Source organism: Mytilus galloprovincialis, chromosome 1, assembly GCF_965363235.1.
Source record: "Mytilus galloprovincialis chromosome 1, xbMytGall1.hap1.1, whole genome shotgun sequence".
NCBI lineage: Eukaryota > Metazoa > Mollusca > Bivalvia > Mytilida > Mytilidae > Mytilus > Mytilus galloprovincialis.
Window position 1 is genome coordinate 106,162,656 of NC_134838.1, and position 22,564 is coordinate 106,185,219.

Here is a 22,564-nt window from a genome sequence, read left to right on the forward strand (position 1 = left end):
ATAACAAAAAGAAAAAAAAAAACATGATATAACGTAAATCTATATTATTTTGATACTACAATAACAAAGGTATTTACAGTAAGAATTAAAAAGCTGTTTCCTGCAATAGTGTGGACGGTTGTGACAGTTCAACTAACCGTATTTCAATATCCAATTCGGCCTTATAGTCTATGACTGCTAATGAGTTGAGAATAATAAAATGTTTATAACTTATCACTTAATGTTGTACCTGACGTATCTATTAGTAATTGTAAGATTAGAAGCTTGCAGTTGAAGCAATTTATTCTACCCTGGACTTTGATTTTAATTGCCATTGAGAAAGGTCAGGTTGAAAATGTTGCAGGGTTAAAAATCTTTACATAAAAAAGAAAGACTATTCTATAATCGTTTAACTAAAACGTTACGGATATTGCCAAAGTATTTCTGATGCTCAATAGTTCCATTGCTTTTTTGTGAATCGTTTTGATTTTTTGTTGTTGCAGTCCCGTCAACGATGATGTGAATGAGAAGAGTGTGAGACTGAAGCTCAATGCAAATGTAGAACGCTATAGTATAAAGTATGTATAGATATATATCAATGTAGTTATACTTGATTTCTCGAAAGGTCAACAAGTTATTTACATGTGATAAATATTTTTGTTGAGTGTAAATAAAAGTTTTAAACTTGTCAACTCGAATTAAATAAAATATTAGAAATGATATCCAGACTTTGCTAAAATCTATTTTACAATCATTTCTCTAAAGAATAACAAAAAATCCTTATTTTGGAATAGGTTTAGAATTTAAGTAACGTATTTAGAATCAAAGTTACATAAAGTTTTCTGTTCGTGCGCTAAATAAAGGCAACAGTAGTATATTTAAGTTGTCTGGTGAATATGGTGTATTGCAGTCATTTTACGATATTTGAGATCTTCTTAAAAACATGTTCATACGGTAGACATCAGAATGACCAAAGACCTCGGTATCACTGTACGCAGCTGCAAAAAAGGCTAGCTTTTCACTCGCAAACAAAAGGTGTAGCTGAAAAGGATCGTGCACAAATTTCTTGCAAATGCAAAAAAAAAGCTATGATACCGTTTGGAAGTGAATGTCACACCAAGCCTACATGCAAGAATGTAACTAGCGATGAAAACTAACTATGACATCAATACTTGATTTTTACGTAGTTTTTGGATTATAAAATTGATAAATTGTCATGTATAATCATCACTGTTTTTTTAGATAAAGTGTTTGTATTATTGAAACGCTTATAATGTAATTTGAAAAAAAAATTAACCTATATGGTCCAAATACTCATATGGTTCGGCCTGTTAATAACCAAACGAGTATTATACTCATATGGTCCGACCATACGCGTACGGTCGGCCCATATGAGTATACGCATAGGTAGCAATACACAATTAGAAGTTTAGTTTTGCATTATGGCCATGGTGATTTTTTTAAATATGTGTTTTTGATAATTGAAGAATAGTATAGCCTTCTTAGTGGGTTAATTTGAACATTTAGATTGTTTTTAACATGTTTTATAGACAATTTATATGTTTGACAGTCCGTATTTTCCTCTTTGTACCGTCTATAGGTCTATAAATTATTGTAGTGTTTGTCCACAAAGATTTTGCGCACGATCTTTTCAATTCAATTTTATGGAAATACGAGCAGAAATGCTTATGATTTTTTTTTGGACCACTCGATAGATATAAACCTATGGATTCAGGAAAGGTATCACCGTAATTGATTTTCCTTTAGACCTAATTTTGGAGACTTTTGTGACATGTTCACTATCCTTTTTTTGCTATATTTTGTATCTAAGAAATGCAGATTGTTGCTATGGTTACACCCAAAAGGGATTATATTTCACCATTATGACCATTAGAAATCAAATCTATGGAAGATTCTCTTTCTATACATATATACATGCATAACACACATATGAAGCCTTATTTGTTAGACAGCAGGGGAAAAAGGGTGTTTAAAGTCATAAGAAACCTCAAATTAAAAAAAATAATGCATGTGTTTATTATAACTCAATGGATAGTTTACATTATAAAACTTATGTACATATACTTTTTTCTGAAGAAAATTCTTTAATTTATTCATATTTAGAAGAAGTTTACTTTATTTTAATTGCTTCCTGGAAGGAAGCAATTTCCCCGACATATTTTCCGTATGCAAAGTGACCTCAGTGTGACCCATCTCGTAAAAATCTGGTGATCACAATACGCATGGATGTCCTTAAAATAAACTATTATCTGAATTTACATGTTAAACACGTGCTCAATTCCCATGATTTTTTGTTGATTTTTTGTTGATTGTTGACAAACAGGTGACAATCATTAAACTTCGGCTTCAAAACACGAACATTAATTACCTGCCTTATTTTCACAACACTGACCGATTGAAAAAAAATTGACGATTATACGAAATTTATGCGAAAAAAATGAAAAGTTCTTGAACAGAAGACTAAGTTTATGATGTTTGTATGCATTGGTTCAAGAATTGGAAGAACATTATTTTTCACCAGTCACTCGTTTCTTATGACTTTAAAATTATGAGTGTCAATTTTAAGTTTTTTTCCTAACTGTGTATTGCTACCATATGGTCATGACCATACGCGTATGGTCTAAATACTGATATGGTCCGGAACAGACATACATGATTAAACTAAAGTGGTGACTAGCTATAGAATTAAAACGAATACATTACAAAAATCACAGCCGTGTTAGCCAGTCATTGCAACGCCCAAAGTGACGTTACATTTAAATTTCTAAAACGTGTTCTGAAAATTAAAAAAGAATTTGGATGAAATTCAAGATTAGATTTGTATGACTTATCTAACTTATATCATAACAGTGAAAATAATAATGCTAAGCGACGAAAAAAATCGCCCAGAATATGCATACAATGATTTCCATAGACGTAAAGAAACTAACATTTTGTCAAAATCTGATTTACCGATCCCAATCCAAACGAAAGTGACTACATCCTATACATAAATCCTACACAACCAAGCGGACGCCCCATTTTAGTTAATTTTTACTGCCGGACGAAGTCCATGTATGACTATACTTCGATGCCCCATTCGACCCTTCGATTCTGCGAATTTTGAATTATAATTCAAGATGTATTTATCTTCATTGCCATAAATTGGTTTCTATAATTTGAACAGAAAAGGTCAAAGGACTTCCAGTCTAGTAGAAAAAAGAAAAAAAAGTCAAATCAAAATGGCGACAAAGGTAGTTTCCTCTTACACATTTGAATTTAGACAAAACTAAAATAGATATTGTTTTTTTCGAACCTAAATAAAGCTTAAAAAGAGACTGAAATTGATAGCGTTCATTTATTTTGTTTGATTTGCTGTTTTTGTGTTTGCAGTTACTGTGGGATTTAAATATAACAACCAATCCATTGCTATAAATAAAATCAATGAATATAATGGTTTGGTCAAATCTTGTTTTACTATTTAGCACAAATATTATACAACTACAAACTTTCTTTGTGTGCAGTTTAGTTTCTTTTAATGATCTTCAACAAAAGTTTCAAACTAGCCATATTTCCATTCAAATATATAAGATATGATGCTATATCATTGAATTTTTTGTATACATTTGCATCCTCATCCATAAACTGTATGCGGTAAATAAAGCTTGTTCACTTGGTCATGTCCAGTGACTTAAAAAATCTATTCCTACGAGTAGAATAAAAACTTTAATCTTCGAATTATTTAACATTTTACAAACAGTTATTTACAGAAAATAAATATTACAACGATATGTTTTGTCTCTCCAAAAGTACTGACTACTGAGCTGATGATACTCTCGCGGATGAAACGTCCACCAGTAGTGGCATCGACATGGTAGTTGAAATTCTCATTAAAAATACCAGACTTATAATTTGGTATGCCAGACGCGAGTTTCGTCTACATAAGACTCACCACTGGCGCTCGAATCAAAACAATTGAACTACCAAATCAAATACGAAGTTGAAGAGCATCCAAAACCGAAAATTCCGAAAAGTTGTACCAAATATGATTTAGGCAATATATGCCTGGGGTATGAAACCGTAAGTCTTTCAAATAATTCAATATTTCCTGAACAGTTAATTTGCAGAACATTAGCATATCAATGATATTTCCTGTCAAAAAGTTCTGACTTATGAGTCGGTAAAACCCTCGAAGACGTAACGTCCACCTGCAGTGACATCGAACCGGGGGCTATAAAACTCACCAAAGATACCAGAAGTCGATTTCACACAGAGGCGGATTTGGGGGGAGGGGAGGGGGCAAGGAAAACAATTTGGTTGCTTAAATAGGGAATCACTGAGGCGTGACGAAATCGGCCCCCACTTATGAAAATTTCTGGATCCGCCACTGTCACAAACAAACTTACGACTAAGATTGATCATAAGTCATGAACAATTCATAATGTGATAATTGGTCATTAAAATTGAAGCATTTTTTTCAGACAAAACACAGGTTGGACTTTAAGTAAACAGTTAGTAGTTCAAAAAAAGGTCAGTGAATCAACAGGTCAGGAGATGGATCTGACGCAACTTCTCGATAAACTCAAATCAAAAACGGTAAGTTTTACATGAAATCTAATTATGATGAAAGCTTTTCTAAATATAAAAGAGTAGTATTAATAATAAAGAGTAAAATATTAAACCAATATGTAGAAGAACTTATGTACTGATCATGACAGTTCTACCTACAATGTATTATCACAGTTCTACTTAGAACTTATTCTGACATTTTCACGATCTTTGAAGTTTGACATTTCTTATGACACTTCATGTTGAATATTTCTTATGACACTTCATGTTTGATAGTTCGTATGCCACTTCATGTTGAACATTTCTTATTAACCTTCATGTTGAACAGTTCTTATGACACTTCATGTTAAACAGTTCCTGTTACACTTCATGTTGAACATTTCTAATGACACTTCATGTTGAACAGTTCTTATGACACTTCATGTTGAACATTTCTTATGACACTTCATGATGAACATTTTTTATGACACTTCGTGTTGAACATTTCTCATGGCTTATGATGTTGAACAGTTCTTACGACACCTCATGTTGAACATTTCTTATAAAATTTCATGTTGAACATTTCTTTTGACACTTCATGATAAACATTTCTTATTAAACTTCATGGTGAAGATTTTTTATGACACTTCATGTAAACATTTCTTATTACACTTCATGTCGAACAGTTCTTATGCACCTACGTCCTGAAAATTTACATTTTTTATGAATCTTCATGTGAATTGTTTTTACTCTCAGGGAAAAGAAGATATTCTTATCATCGACGCTGGTGCTATAACAAAGCAAGTCATGGACACAATTTTAAAGTCCGCTGTTTTAGAAAAATTTCAACAGGTTTTGATACGGACGAACTACATGTCAGGAGGAAGGATAGACTATAAAGCCGCCTTACGTCATTACAGGTCAATTTATGAGGAAGGATTTAGATTATTTTGGTCAAGAGAAGAATGGAATTGTGCCCATGGACTTTTAACTGGATGTATTTATTTACATTTCGTAAGATTTTGTTTTCACCTATATAAAATTATTGAAAATTCGTTTATTAAATTGACCGCATAGAAAACGTACAATTTTAACACATCACTTGGTTTTAAGGAAAAAGAAACGTTAAGATAAGAACTGACAGTGTCAAAAAGGTATCAGAAAGTATAACCGACAATGTTTAAAGTATATGTAACCTTTATTAACCGTCAATGTTTAAAGTATATGTAACCTTTATTAACCTTCAATGTTTAAGTATATTTAACCTTTATTAACCTTCAATGTTTAAAGTATATGTAACCTTTATTAACCTTCAATGTTTAAAGTATATTTAACCTTTATTAACCTTCAATGTTTAAAGTATATGTAACCTTTATTAACCTTCAATGTTTAAAGTATATTTAAACTTTAACCTACAATGTTGAAAGGATATCTGAAATTATAACTGACAATTCTAAAAGGATATTTGAAATAATAACTAACAACGTTACATGTAAAAGACTACTTGAAATTATAAAAATTATAATCGACAATGTTATTAAAATATCCATATTGGAGAAGGAGAAGACTAAACAATTCAAGTCAAACGAAAAAATTCTGAAAATAGAATTTTGTTTGTTGAGGAGTATTACCCTTATCGTGTAATTTAATAAGAACTCGATGTTTTGCCTTCTGTAATTACAAAACTTTATCATCAGAAACTAGGTTCAAATATAATACGCTGTCAATCATAAACATCTTTTAAAAAAGTAAAATATTTAGAATTCCCTTGTCTTTGTTTTGTTATGCTTTGCAGTTAAAGTGCTTAGATACACACAAAATATAAATACAAATAAACGAAAAGACACATTTCCAGGTCGTCAGATTTTTAAGTTTTATTGATTATAATGTAAGCTTTATGGTCAGATTTTTTCTTCAATATTCACATTCAGATTCATCTTTTATGTTTTAGATGCACAAAGACTGCAGGGATACATCGAAAAAGGTTTGTTTTTAAACGGGACGAAAGATACCAAAGGGACAGTCAAACTCATAAATCGAAAATAAAGTGACAACGCCATGGCTTAAAATGAAAAAAAGACAAACAGAAACAATAGTACACATGACACAACATAGAAAACTAAAGAACAAGCAACACGAACCCCACCAAAAACTAGGGTGATCTCAGGTGCCCCAGAAGGGTAAGCAGATCCTGCTCCACATGTGGCACCCGCTCCCTTAAAAATGAGGTGAATAGTTTTTGTTGAGCCTGCAACTTTTGTTGCAGAAAGCTCGACATAGGGATAGTGATCCGGCGGCGGCGGCGGTGGTAGCTCACTTCTTAAAAGCTATATATTTTAGAAGGAAGAAGACCTGGATGCTTCATATTTTGTATATAGATGCCTCATGTTACGAAGTTTCTGTCAGTCACCTGTCCATTGTCCTTGACCTCATTTTCATGGTTCAGTGACCACTTGAAAAAAAAAGTTCAGATTTTTTGTAATGTTAAATTCTCTCTTACTGTAAGTAATAGGATAACTATATTTAGTATGTGCGTACCTTGCATGCCCGTGCATGCCCATGCATGCCTCATGCCCGTCAGACAGTTTTCACTTGACCTCGACCTCATTTCATGGATCAGTGAACAAGGTTAAGTTTTGGTGGTCAAGTCCATATCTCAGATACTATAAGCAATAGGTCTAGTATATTCGGTGTATGGAAGGACTGTAGGTGTACATGTCCAACTGGCAGGTGTCATCTGACCTTGACCTCATTTTCATGGTTCAGTGGTTATAGTTAAGTTTTTGTGTTTTGGTCTGTTTTTCTCATACTTTATGCAATAGGTTTACTATATTTGTTGTATGGAATGATTGTAAGGTGTACATGTCTAGCGGGCAGATGTCATCTGACCTTGACCTCATTTTCATGGTTCAGTGGTTATAGTTAAGTTTTTGTGTTTTGGTCTGTTTTTCTCATACTTTATGCAATAGGTTTACTATATTTGTTGTATGGAATGATTGTAAGGTGAACATGTCTAGCGGGCTGATGTCATCTGACCTTGACCTCATTTTCATGGTTGAGTGGTCAAAGTTAAGTTTTTGAGTTTTGGTCTTTTTATCTAATACTATATGTCATAGGTCAACTATATTTGGTGTATGGAAATATTTTATGATCTATATGTCAGTCGTGCAGGTTTTATTTAACCTTGACCTGGTTTTCACGGTTCATTGCTCAGTGTTAAGTTTTTGTGTTTTGGTCTATTTTCTTAAACTATAAGCAATAGGTCAACTATATTTGTTGTATGGAAGCATTGTTAGCTGTACATGTCTGCCTGGCATATGGTTCAACTGACCTTGACCTCATTTTCATGGTTCATGTTAAGTTTATGTGACAGTCGTAATAAAGCTTTATATTTAGGAGTATCAACATAATATCAATGATTAGTAAAGAAGGCGAGACATTTCAGTGTGTGCACTCTTGTTATTATGGAGTTTTACGAAGATGAAAAGTATCAACGTAGAGCTCTACCACTGAAATAGACATCAATCGAATCGGACTCTTTGGTAGCATATTAATATTTTAAATGTATATGAGTGACACAAAATGTGGAATATAAATCGATAAGGCAGCAACCCAACATTACTATCAAACCAGAAAAGGTACCTAGAAGTAAATATCTGGCTTCAACAATATACAAGTGTTACATATTCATAAACCCTTCTAAACATTACAACGTACATGTATTACTAAGGATTTTTACCCAAGGAATAGATTACCTTAACTGTATTTGGCAAAACTTTTAGGAATTTTTGGTACTCAATGCCCTTTAACTTCCTACTTTATTTGGCCTTTTTTTTCTTTTTTTTTTCATTTGAGCGTCATTGATGGGTCTTTTGTAGACGAAACGCGCGTTTGTCGTACAAAATTTCAATCCTGGTATCTATGATGAGTTTATTTACATATGCCATTGTTCCATTATTTCTTGGCTCTGAATGATTTTGGACCTTCCATAAAAACTCGATGACATTGGCAAACTTGCAAACGGGAGGTGAAGACATCTGGTATTCACATTAAACTTTTTAAAAGTTTTGTGTACCTGATGGTACATGTATGGTACAGCTGTCTTTTTTTTCTCAAAAATATTTTTGGGTTTCTCCTTGCGAAACATTTACTATGCCATGTATGTGAAAGAGGTTGGCATCATATAGCCATGATAAATACGCTGAACCTAAATTGGACTGAATTCAGTGAAGTTTTCTTAAAGTATCTCAGACATAATGCCATTGTAAACCTTCCATTTATTTTTTTTATCAAAGCGATTTTTTGTTTTAGCCAAACATGGAGTTTTTCCATTTAACCAAAAGGATGATAAATGGTATACATAATTTGCTAGATGCATATTTAGCGATAGCATCTGCTGAAATCTATAATAAATGAACTGCATTATTTTTTAAAGGAATGTTTTTTTTTTTATTGTTTTCATTATCTCCAATCTTTAAAAAAAAAGTCCCTAAAACCAATACGTCACCCATCCATCGAACTGAAACCACTGAATTGAAGTTAACCGACAAAATATCATTTAGAAATTCGCTATAGTTTCCCTTATTTCGATCAGATGTAGCAACACTAACTTGGTCGACAATGACATATCTTGCTTTGTTAGTATTGCCATTTTTCTAAAATTTTGTTAGTATTGCCTTTTTACTAAAGATTTAGTTTCTAAATTGTAAAATCTGCGATTGCAACTCTCTTAGGCAACACCTTTACTGACCATTGGATATGATGTTCACATAATACTTTTGGTTGCTTCGTTTACATTTCTTAAATTTTAAATTAATCTAAACAATTGATTTTGGTTGGGTTGATTTGCAGTGTATATTTCTGGTCTACAGTTGTTATTACATACCTTTATAAAATCTATTGTTATAAGTATTATTTTAATAAAAATTGCCATTATTTCGTAATTGAAAAAGTTAAAATTGATATTTTTAACTATCATTTTGGTCGTTTATTGCAGATGGATGATATACATTTAACAATTCCAGATGAGTCTACACTTATTACATATGATAATGCTACAATTCAGGACTTGTACACAAGGTATTTCTACTTATGTTCTTTTTATTGTCGAGCCTTTAGTCGAAAAAGCGAGACATAGCGATCCTACATTCCGTCGGCGTCGTCGGCGTCGTCGGCGTCCACAAATATTCACTCTGTGGTAAAAGTTTTTGAAATTTTAATAACTTTCTTGAACTATCCTGGATTTCTACCAAATTTGACCAGAAGCTTATTTATGTTCACACTGGCGGATCTAGAAATTTTCACACGTGGGGGCCCACTGACTGCCTAAAAGGGGGGGGGCGCGCGCTCCAGTCACGCTTCAGTTATTCCCTATATAAGCAACCCAATTTTTTCCCAAAAAGGGGGGAGTGGGCCCCCTGTGCACCCCCCCCCCCCTAAATCCGCCTCTGGTTCATAAGATAGTATCCAGAAGTAGATTTTGTAAAAATAAAATTCCATTATTTCCTTATTTTACTTGTAAATGGACTGGACTTACATTTTTTCTGCCAGGAAACATTACATTCACTCTGCGGATAAAATTTTAATAACATTCTTAAACTATCATGGAATTGTACCAAACCTGGTCAGAAGCTGGTCTATGATCATAAGATAGTATCCAGAAGTAAATTTTGTAAAAATAAAATTCCATTTTTTCTGTATTTTACTTATAGATGGACTTAGTTTTTCTTCCAGTTAACATTACATACAGTCTGCAGTTAAAGTGTTTAAAACATTTTTAAGATTCTTAAACTATCCTGGATTTTTACCAAACTTGGACAGAACGGCTTCTGACAATCAAAAGATAGCATCGAGAGGAATAGTTTTATTGGTTTTTTTTTATCATTTGGTTTTAGTGTGTGATAAACAGCAAAAGTAGGCAAGACACTGGGTTCCGCGGAACCCTTACAAATTTTTGTTTTAACTGATTGCACAAAAGTAACAGTAGCTTAATTGATTTCAGCAGCACTGGCAGTAAATATATATAGATTTTTACATTGGAACCAGTGGATTATCCCCCAATTTTTGCGCATTTTATTGATGAATGAACAGTTATCTTTCTGTCAACATTTAGGTATAGTCTGAGTTATTGATTTTAAAACCTGAATACATTTTTTAAACCTTTGTTGTGGAATTTTACAAAAATAGAACAGGAATATTTTCAAATTAATCGACAGCACCATAAGTAGAATATTCTTTTTTTTTCTTTTCTTTGTCTTTTTCTGTATTTTACTTTTTCATAGACTTAATTTTTAGCGCGTTACTTTACACTTGCAAATTAACAACAGCACTCGCTCATGAACTTATTTAGTTGACATCAAGCTTATGTTGCAATTTCCTCTTGCAACGTTTACCTGTTGTTCTGTTCATGCTCTCCAATGTTATATTTTTAACTTTGCAAAAGTACGCTCTCGAGCGCACCGCAACATATTACAATTAAGAAACGTAATGCACAACATAATCATAATTTATGATATTTTAGACATTAAGTAAAATCAGATTCAATTTTGTGAATCAAAATTTAGCAAGATTGTCTCAAATGTAGATGTAAATAGTGTTTTTTTTAAATATAATAATAATAATAATTAAACCGAAATCATGATATCTTTCTTTTTTGCATTTTTAATCTGATATAAAATCCTGATTCTTTATGTATTAGATACTTAACATCACTCCAGATCCACTGTACCCAAGTTATACGTCCTGGAATACTTAAAGATGGTGGATGGAACGTTTGTCATGATGTTAAATATAGACCACCAGTAAATTGCCTTGTATACGACTTTGGGTGAGTAATGTTGAATTTTGTTAATTACAATCCAAGAAATACCGCAGTAGTGCATAATAATGAATTTGATGCAGAAACCGTGCAAGCTTTCTCAATAAAAGAGGGGCGAAAGATGCCAGAGCGGATTATTCAACGTGAAGAGTCAAAAACGAATTTTATGGTTCAATAAAATCAAAATTAATAATATAACCATTTATTGAATGTTAATAACAATAACTGTTTAACACGGTTAGCACGTCATATCGTATCGCAAATTGAATTCTACGAAATCTGTACCAGTTAGGATACACAATAATTCATTTTTTACTATTTCAGGATAGGAAATGATTTCGTTTTCGATGATGACATTACGAAAATATATGGTTGTGAAGTGCATGGTTTCGATCCAAGGTACGTATTATTAACGAATTACTTGTACACAGATGCTTTATAGTACGTAGTTTTCGTATGTCTATATGTTAATTATCTTCGCTCTCAATTCCATTGAGAAGTGACGGCCTGTATATTTCTTCTTTTGTCATGTGAATTTCTTATCTGTTACTTTACTGTTTGTCAGATAGCGTTCGCCTGACTTTGACTTTGGATTGGTAGTCAATATTAGGTTTTCGTTTATAAGATACTCTATAAACAATTATATGTCAACTAGTTCCATGGTTTGTGGTTTTTATTTCGTCGTTTATTAGAAACTTTAAGTCAAAGATGAACTATATATTTTGTGCATTGAGTAATTAAAAAATGTGCCAGTCTTCCTGTCAGGGTTCCTTTCACCTGACCTCATTTCCATTGTTCATTTGTCAGTAGTAAGTTTTTAAAGATTGGTCCGTTTCTCAGATGGAATAATCAATAGCGTACCTATCTTTGATCAATGGAATGTTTGTAAGATGTACTCTCAGATCTGTATCTAGTGTCTTTTTGCTGTTGGAATGTACAAGTACCCGCCCACATCCTGTTGTATTTTTATTTTATCGGAAAAGTTGAGCCTTTTTCAACTGATGTTTAATAGTTCGTTCTTATGTTGTACTGTTATACCACTGTCCCAGGTTAGGGGAGGGTTGGGATCCCACTAACATGTCTAACCCCACCACATTCTCTATGAATGTGCCTGTCCCAAGTCATTGAGCCGGTAATTCAGTGGTTGTCGTTTGTTTATGTGTTTCCAATATATTTGTTTTTCGTTCATTTTTATATATAAATTAGGCCGTTAGTTTTCTCGTTTGAATTGTTTTACATTGTCATTTCGGGGCCTTTTATAGCTGGATGCGGTATGGGTATTGCTAATTGTTGAAGGCCGTACGGTGACCTATAGTTGTTATTTTTTGTATAATTTTGATATCTTGTGGAGAGTTGTCTCATTGGCAGTCATACCACATCTTCTTTTTTCATATATCCGTATGGTATGGCTCATTTGACCGTGACTTCATTTTCATGGATCATTGAAAATGTTAAGTTTCTGTTATCAGTTTAGAAAACTTTTATCTTGTAGGTCTTTAACTTGAATTCAGACAAGATAAGTAAATCAAGCGACACATTTCAGCTTGTACATTCTTGTAGCTTATATGTAGCACCTTTATTACAGAACGTCTAAAACTCCGTCTAGCAAAGAATTAGCAGCAAGACGAGACTTTGGCAGTACAAAGTGTACGTTCAGAAAAAATGTTGTATTTGCGCATTGCCTCAATGTTATGCAGTAATATTTGGTGTCTCACTAATTTTTTATATGTACCACCTTTGATATTAAAGTATTCAGTATGACGATATATTTTCACTTCTGTTCTCGTACTCTGAACAACAATTTTATTAATTTTGTAAAAAATAATTACTTCCGTACTTCTAACAACAAAATTATTATATTTAAATTTACCGGTATACGTTATTTTATTTAACGCATTATAATCAAAAACTTTATATTGAGTATATTTATATCTGAAACAAATGGACAATTCACTTCAGTAACCGTATTCCAATATGTACACGTATAGTAGACTGTCAGAACTCTGCAAATCTGGACATTATACCAAACAACCCAGAAATACTTCAAAAGATTGAAAACATGTCCAGAATATGCATGAAATTGACAAAGAGATTATCCACCGAGATATTACGCTTACCTGGGTTACACAGCTCCCCATTAACACACCAATGCCAATATTTACTATCTAGTGTCTATGTAATATATATTATAAATAGCAAAATAGTTGCTGTTAAAAACTTAAGTGTGATCTATATGCTTAACTATCTGAAGCATTTATATCTGCTTGCTTACCTGTAATATATATAACCCTGATTGTGCGTATAGCTAGACTTTTAAATCTGAGTACAATGTAGAACTAACTTTTATAACGCAAAAATATATCATTGCTTATTAATGGAGATGTCAACATTATCTAGAAAATATCATCTGTAACATCTTCGAAATGCATAATTTTTTAGGATTACCCTACTAGGCTGTCATATGAATGACTACACGTAAACTGTATCAAAATAATTCAACCGCCAAACTAGTTCATTGATTTTATTAAACTAGACATTGGCTTTAATCATCGAACCTACATCCTGGGGAACGTATGGGTTATCCGTGTATATGATATGTACATTTCTGTAAACAAATTTTGCACATGCAACGTTCCGGTAGATGATACTTTTCAACATTTTAAATTTGGAATAACTTGCTTCTTTATTCAATATTTGTTTGTTTTTGTTCTGATTGCGACTGTGACACGCTGAATCAGATGACTGCTGTACCACTATTTTGACAATTTTACCTATTTGGCTGTTTTGTTTACGCATCGTTGTAAATATGATGAGATTGGGTGCGACTATCATACAAGTGAGAGGTTTAACTCTATAAAACCAGGTTCCATCTACCATTTTCTACATTTTAAAACGCATGTACCGAGTCAGGAATATGACAGTTCTTGTCCATTTGTTTGATGTGTTTTATCATTTGAGTTTGTCATTTGATTAGGGACTTTCCGTTTTGAATTTTACTCGTAGCTCAGAATTTTGCAATCTAATTAAAATTAAATCCTTTAATTGCTCCTGCATGTTCTGATATGTTGCGCATCAAGGCGCGCGACATATCAGAACATGAGCAATTAAAGGATTTAATTTTAATTAGATTGGTATTTTTGTGATTTTACTAATTGTGAATACGTTAACATTATAAAAAAACTAATCCGTTAAACATTTTAACTAGTCCGTTAAGGAAACACAGCTAGCTGGGTATGCTCCAAGGCTGGAGGGATCTACATAAAGAAGAAGAACGCCATTTTACTACCTGCAACGTCTATATGATATAGGCACCTACGTTTTAAAATTATATTTTTATTGGTTCATGCTTCAAACTTATTCGTTCGGGCACAGGACGTTTGCGCTTTTTTTCCTGTAAAACGATTAGACATTTGCGCTTTAAATTTGAATCACCTATATTCAATTGACCTGACATTTGCGCTTTTTACCTATCGTTGTCCACCTGTAATTTTAAGGAGAAAAAATATTACGTAGATGAATTCAACTTATATTTTTCATTATCATGACAAATGGTGCAGAATCCTTCCCACTTTAATGAACAATTCTACTCACTCATTCTGCAAATAATATTTTTTTCTAAGAGTACCATTTAACAACAGTCGGTTAATTACAGTACGATTTGTTATATTGATGGACATGCACCCTATAATTGAGAAACATGATTATTTATTTGAAATATTGGAAAAATACCAGTCAGAACAGATAACAAGAGCTTTTTTTTTCGATCCTTGGGCTTCAGATATCAAGCAAAAAACTGACCTGTTGCTACTGTACGTGTTAACATGTCTTAAGAATGTTTTCTTTTACTAGTTTTAGCTGTATATAAACTTTTTAACGTATTTCAATGTGCTAAGAAATGTGCTAAGCAATGAGTTTTAAACTTTTAACTCTACGAGGTCAAACCTGCCGGTCCCAAGCCCGGATAAAAGAGGTTGTCCTCCTTTATCCTAAAACCAACTATTGCAAAAGCGCAAATGTCCTATGTAAAAAGCGCAAATTTCCATTTTTAAAAAGCGCAAATGTCCTATGATTTATAGCGCAAGTGTCCAAAAAAAAAAGCGCAAATGTCCTATGAAAAAGCGCAAACGTCCCGCGCCGATTCGTTCAGTGTATGTTTATTTTTTTTGTTATGCCCCACCTACGATATTATTCGCGACATATCAGAACATGAGCAAATTCAAGGATTTAATTTTAATTAGATTGGTATTTTTGTGATTTTACTTTTTGTGAATACGTTAACATTTTAAAAACTAATCCGTTAAACATTTTAACTAATCCGTTAAGGGATGCTCCAAGGCTGGAGGAATCTACATAAAGATTAAGAACACCATTTTATTACCTGCAACGTCTATATGATATATGCAACTATGTTTTAATATTATATTTTTATTGGTTCATGCTTCAAGCTTATTCGTTCAGTGTATGTTTATTTGTGTTTTTTTTATGCCCCACCTACGATATTATGCCCCTACTACGATAGTAGAGGGGCTTATGCCCTACTACGATAGTAAAGGGGCATTATGTTTTCTAGTCTGTTCGTCCTTCCGTCTGTCTTTCCGTCCGTTCGTCCCACTTCAGGTTAAAGTTTTTGGTCAAGGTAGTTTTTGATGAAGAGTCCAATCAACTTGAAACTCAGTACACCTCTGCCCTATGATATGATCTTTCTAATTTTAATTCCAAATTAGTGTTTTGACCCCAATTTCACGGTTCACTAAACATAGAAAATGATAGTGCAAATTTCAGGTTAAAGTTTTTGGTCAAGGTAGGTTTAGATGAAGTTGAATTGAAGTCCAATCAACTAGAAACTTAGTATACATGTTGCCTGTGATATGATCTTTCTAATTGAAATGCCAAATTAAAGAGTTTTTACCCAAATTTCACGTTCCACTAAACACAGAAAATGATAGTGCGAGTGGGACATCCGTGTACTATGGACACATTCTTGTTTTAAAATGTTTTTTCGATTAGTTAAGCTTTTTTAATTAATATTTGTTTAGGTGTGTCTTTTTATGTTATAATGTATCACTACTGTTAAGGTGAAGGTTGGCGTTAAGGTTAATTGTTTTAACATTTGAACCCTTTGCATTTTTTATGCACCTGTCCTAATTAGTTAGGAGCCTGTTATTCAGACCTGGTTGTCGCCTTGTTAGAGGTTGCTGTTCGGTGTGGGCCAAGGATCCGTGTTAACTTTTTATACATCGTCACTTGGATGGAGATTTGTTTTATTGGCACTCATACTACATCTTCTTATCTATATTGGCGGTTGGAGCTTTGTTGCTACTCGCTAAATACGCGTCTTAAAGGATTAAGAGTAAATGATCAGATCGGATAATTATTGTGTTCTGGTAGGGTGACACGTTTTCTTGTGCACTGTTACTTTGTGAACAAGCACGTTAAAATCTGACCCAGCGAGTCATTCCCTCATCCTGTAGGTTTTTTTTAGTTTTACAAATCATGAAACTTGAAAGACACGGTTGCATTTTTTTGTGAGCTTTGATCGCAGTTCCTCTTTTCTATTATTTATTTTCGATACTTTTTTTGTATTTAAGCATGAAAATGAAATCAAGGAAAAGAACTGAAAAGGCATGGTTCCACGATGTCGGTATTGGAGAAGTTGAATATACAAGACGTAAAAAATTTAAGATGTCAACATTCCAAAATATAAGTAAAGCTCTTGGTCATGAAAATGTAAGTATAAGTTTTGTACTGATGTCCTGATCTTTTTACGGAATGCTTATTTCAATTTTTTGAAGGCTCTTTCTTTAATTTACCCAATTGTCAATTATATATATATCCAGTTTTGCTGTTATGTGGCACACAATTCCGACTTATGTGGCACATAATTCCGACAAATTACTATATAAAGTCATATCAACATTTTTCAAGACGTGTTATCATTTCACGGCAAAAAGTTCAGGTTCTTGCGATTAAATCAGACAAAGATGAGATAGTACTGCGATTCATACTGCCATACAAAAGAAGTGGTGACAGAAAAGAGACAAAATTAAGATTATATTCAAAATCCATAACTATGAAACATCTTCTGAAAGTGTTGCTGCATCAGGAAAATTTGAGATAATGGCACTATTCCTGTTTTATCAAAGCTATTTATATAGAAAAGAAATAATTAATGAACTCGATTAACTTGGTCCCTTGTGTCATGGTTACAAGTATATCAATTAAAAATCCTTTTGTCAAAATAATACTATTTTAAGAAAGAGCAGTACAGTATTAGTACACAGTGTGCTAGTGACCTAATACGATATATACGGACCAGTAAATTCCAAATGAGCTGAGTGCGAGCGAACTGGAGCCCCATATGTAATTTAGTTACGCCGTAAATATCGTATTTAAAAGTCATTTGCACCCTGTGTTACGAGTTTATCTTACCGACTACATTAATATGTGGAATTTAGACTATTGGCTTATTTTAGTGATCACGTATTCAATATTGAGAGCCTATTTACAAGAAGAAATACCAATAATAACAAATTGTTACCTTTTAATGTGTTTTCTATATCTTTTTTCTATCGTTTATCATAATTTTTTTCATCTGTGCTAGGTCGAAACATCTCAGATTTTTCTTCTAAGCCATGTTATTTTTATATGGAACGTAACACTACTACAAGCCGAGTTTTTTATTTATATAATTACATTAGATGTATGTTTCATTATAATACGTTATTCTGATTGGCTACACTGCAATATCGCGTTATTCCTTAACCAACTTCATTACACAATAAAATTTATCATTCATGATGATACGAGGTTCCACAATAAAGTGCACAGGTAAATTAAATAAAAACGTAAAATATCGTGTTTTCATGATCCTAGCTAAAAATGTAATTATAAGTAGTAAATGCTTCTTTTTGTTATTTCAATTTCATAGGGTTGTAAAAGCGTTGACCGTGCGCACATTTTTAGAATGAAGCGCTTCCGCACTTCATACAAAATGTACTTCGGTCAACGCTTTTACACCCCAATAAAGTTACAAAAAGAAGCATTCAATTCTTTTAAAAAAAAAACACGCCCACTGACCACATATTAAATTTAACGATCTTCACGTGTTCGCTTTTAACCAGTGACATTCTCCTAGAAATGTATTTGAGGTTATATAATGTTTCATTTCATTTTGACAGTAAGATTATTGACCTAGTCTTACATCGATGTTTTTTTATAATTCCTATTTTTTTGTTAGCGTTTGTTCTGGTAAATTATTAACAAATATCCCGGTATAGAATTTTTAAAAAAATTCTTCGAAGTTATATGTGCTTGTGCATTCCTATATACTGCTTCTTGTATCTGTAAAATTTTGAATTTTAGCGAATTAGTTGGAGGTTTCGAGTTTTTGGTACCTCCTTGCCTTTAAAAAAAGTAAAACTATGACGAGAATGTTTAATGGGTATAAGCTGTCAAATTAATGTTCAATGAATTACTCAAACTCTAATATTCAATTTCATGTATATAGGTGTCATACCACCAATTAAAAGTCCCTATCTGTTCAACCAAATTTTACAATTTTCACAGCTTTCTATATATTTTACCTTAAGTTTAATTTCATAGAAACCAGGTATATCCTGAATCGTACATGTATCAGCTTTCTACATGCCAATTTTCAACAGATGTTTAAAATCATATAAAAAAGAAAAGGTCTTCCGAATAGAGGTACCACTAAAAATAACCCCTGTTTTTCTGGAAATCTTATATTAGTATACTCTGGAGTGCATTAATCCTCAATTTTGAATGCAAACTCATAAACAAGTAAATTTTAGCTCAAAATGGTCTTAATATATTTCTCTTTCACCAACAGTTTCATTTCTGCCAATTTGTTGGTTGGTTTAAGTAAACAATGACATCAAATGCACTATTTTTTTGTCCGATTAGCCTACTTTCACATACGTTCTAAATTTGAGGGAGTAATTGGTGGTATGACACCTATACTTAAACGTATATTTGACCCGGATTTGTTTTCGCTGAATCGATTTATGACTATTGAACAGCAGTATACTACTGTTGCTTTTATTGTATTTATCCTTATCTATTTTAGTGGTAACTATTTCTTTTTCAGAGAAAAATGAATATAATTAAAATGGATATTGAAGGCTCTGAATGGGTCAGTATTCCAGTTATGATCAAGCAAGGATATTTTAAAGATGTTACACAGCTCCTTATTGAATTTCATGCGTATCCTGCTGTGTCGTATCTATCGCAATTGAAATCATTATATGATATAGGATTTAGGATTTTTTGGTACCATAGAAATCCATTTTGGAAAAATTTATTTGTTCACAATCTTACTCAACACTCTTCTTGCTACGAGATTCATATGATGAAGGTTGATGTGTAGAAAAGGAACTGAAATAAATGATGAACATCGGATTTAACATTTCAACAACCTTTCCACTATAAAAGGGGTTTTAGTTTGGAGAACGCATCGGAGAATTGGATTTGACATAGCAACAACCATTCCACTATAAAAGGTGTTTAAGTTTGGAGAACACATCGGAGCAACACGAATGGATATGTCTAATTAAAATGAATTTACTGATGTGTAGCTGGAATATATTTATTGATGATATTGTGTTTCCTGTAGAATAACACTACTTGGTACTATAGAGAAAAGAGGGATTGAAATTTATTTTGTAATTTATGTGATGCAAAAAATGGTTTTGTACAATTATTATCGTTTTTCTTTTTTAGAAAAAACAACCAGAACCAGGTTGCGAGTCTTATGCTCCTCATTCCCCTTTTGTTTTTACATCAACATTATAAATATAAAGAACCTCTAGTCTAACAATAAACTCATAATAGATACCAGGCTAGACGCGCGTTTCGTCTTCAAAAGCCTCACCAGTAACGCTCGAACAAAAAAGTTAAGATGGATGAATAAAGTACAAAGTTAAAGAGCATTGAGAACCAAAAATTCAGAAAAGTTTTGTTAAATGAAGTTAAGATAATCTATACCTGGGGTAGAAAATCTCAAACCAAAATGGAGCGATCTATTTAATAATCCGGTTTTTGTTAATAAATTTAATTGCATCTCAATTTTTCTTATTCTTATACATTTTCGATCATATCAACTAATAAAAAGAAAAAAAAATCTATTATATGTAAACCATGCAGTTTTACTTTTATGTAGCAAGAAAGTCCTTCAATTTACCGAATATAATCACATTATCATATAATGCTACCTGTTAATAGAAATGGAAGTTATTGATTTGTTTTCGTAACCATGATTTCCAGGTTGAAATAACCGATCCTACATCATATGTTAAGTGTTTAAATGAAGTAAATAATGTGAATGTCCTTGTTCGTAAAAGAGCTCATAACGTATGTATACATTCCTGGTTGCTAAATGTACATTGTGTTGTTTTCATCTGATAATAAAACAAAAATTCAAGAGTTCAGGAAAGTGGTAACAAAATGCAAATTGATTTATTTTTATTAATGCATTTAGCTTAAACCTACACGAGCATGCATTTTACAGACATTACTTGTCGCTAAATTTCAAAAATTCTTTTTTGTATCATTACTATTGTTTTGTTTGATTCATGACAAAAAATAAATAAAGAATTAGAGTGCTCGACTTACCTGACCCCTTGTGTCATAGTTATAACAAAAGATTTTGTTTAAAAAACCTTTTGATCAAAAGGATACTTTGTAAAGGAAGAGGGAATATAGTTCTATTTGCATTTAAAATTATCGACCTTGTCTCACATCTATATTTTTATAGTTTTTAATATGTGTAAGGTTTTGTTCAGGAATTGAATTATTTACAAATATACCGGAATCAAATTGGTATTATTTTTTTCCTACAAAGTCTTATGTACTTGTCCACATAGACACTGTTTATTATACTTGGTTTTGAAAACATGAATTTTTGCTATTAATTTGGAGGATCATCGTGATGGTTTCGGGTTTTGGTACCGTTTGGTACCTTGTTTTTATCTTATATCAAAAATTAGAAATAAAAATTGAAAAATATTACTTATACTTATACATTTGAATATATAGAAATTGAAAAAAATATTATGAAATTAAAAATATATTTTTAATCTTTTACAATATTGTTAAACCAGGCATGCGCCAGAAAGTAATCATCAACCAGTTGATGTTTTCCTTATATAAAGAAGAGAATGAAGAAGACCTCCTTACCAATAAAAAAGTAAAACAATGACGATCATTTTATACATATTCAGCTTGCATAATGGTATAAAATAAATAAAATGTCAAACAGAATAAATTTAAGATAGACTGCTTCTTTTAGCTGACATTTATTACATGTATTCTATGTAAAAATGGAGGATCGAAGTGTAATTTGTGCAGTTAATGCATTTCGTTGGTTAATCCGTCATAAAGAACGCGAAAGACATCCCTTACAAAAGAAGGCTTTGTTTCGGTTTTTGACAAAATATAATTGATACATTTTGCTTGGAAATTTAAAGTTCGTAATTTTTCATTAACTAAATCTTCCTTTTGTAAAATTGATCTTCGACGATTTTAGATATTTTATCTCGCCTGCGACGAAAGTCTCGGAAGGCGAGATATAAGTGTTGCTTTTCCGGCGCTGAATATTTCTGATATTTTCTTTAAAAGAGGGACGAAAGATACCAAAGGGACAGTCAAACTCATAAATCTAAAACAAACTGACAAAGCCATGACTAAAAATGAAAAAGACAAACAAACAACAGCACACACGACACAACATAGAAAACTAAAGAATAAACAACACGAACCCCACCAAAAAACTAGGGATGATCTCAGGTGCTCCGGAAGGGTAAGCAGATCCTGCTCCACATGCGGCACCCGTCGTGTTGCTTATGTGATAACAAATCCGGTAAATAGTCTAATTCGGTAGGTCACATTCAGGAAAGGGAAGGGGATTGTAGTTACGACGTAAGGATTATATCCGATATCATTTGTGATACGGTTATTCCATAACGGTCAACCAACTCGTGATGGCGTCCGTAAAATTTACGATGGGATGATTTCAACTTCACCATTTGGAACTCTTTGTTTAATAGCTTCCTTGTGAGCAGCAACCCTCTATCAAGAAAATCATGATAGGAAATGCAATCACGGGAATATCGTATCAATTTGGAGATATATACCCCGTATGCAGGTGCTGCTGGAATGTTGCTACTTAGAAATGGAAAGTTCACAATTGGAAAGCTGAAATCA

The 22,564-nt window shown here is 32.5% G+C and overlaps 1 protein-coding gene across 5 annotated transcripts in view; it reads left to right on the plus strand.

Annotated features, from left to right (window-relative positions):
* The window catches only part of LOC143049053 (uncharacterized), a 124,805-nt gene extending 104,742 nt beyond the window's left edge, over nt 1–20,063 (plus strand). For all 5 annotated transcript variants that reach the window (XM_076222852.1, XM_076222849.1, XM_076222860.1 and 2 more), the window contains 9 exons: nt 483–557; nt 4,461–4,575; nt 5,284–5,541; nt 6,479–6,511; nt 9,524–9,606; nt 11,225–11,353; nt 11,669–11,743; nt 16,933–17,071; nt 19,452–20,063. In XM_076222852.1, the coding sequence (XP_076078967.1) occupies nt 483–557; nt 4,461–4,575; nt 5,284–5,541; nt 6,479–6,511; nt 9,524–9,606; nt 11,225–11,353; nt 11,669–11,743; nt 16,933–17,071; nt 19,452–19,730 (1,186 nt within the window). In that variant the 3' untranslated portion in view covers nt 19,731–20,063. The remainder of the gene's footprint in view (nt 1–482; nt 558–4,460; nt 4,576–5,283; nt 5,542–6,478; nt 6,512–9,523; nt 9,607–11,224; nt 11,354–11,668; nt 11,744–16,932; nt 17,072–19,451) is intronic.
* Nucleotides 20,064–22,564: the final 2,501 nt, after the last annotated feature.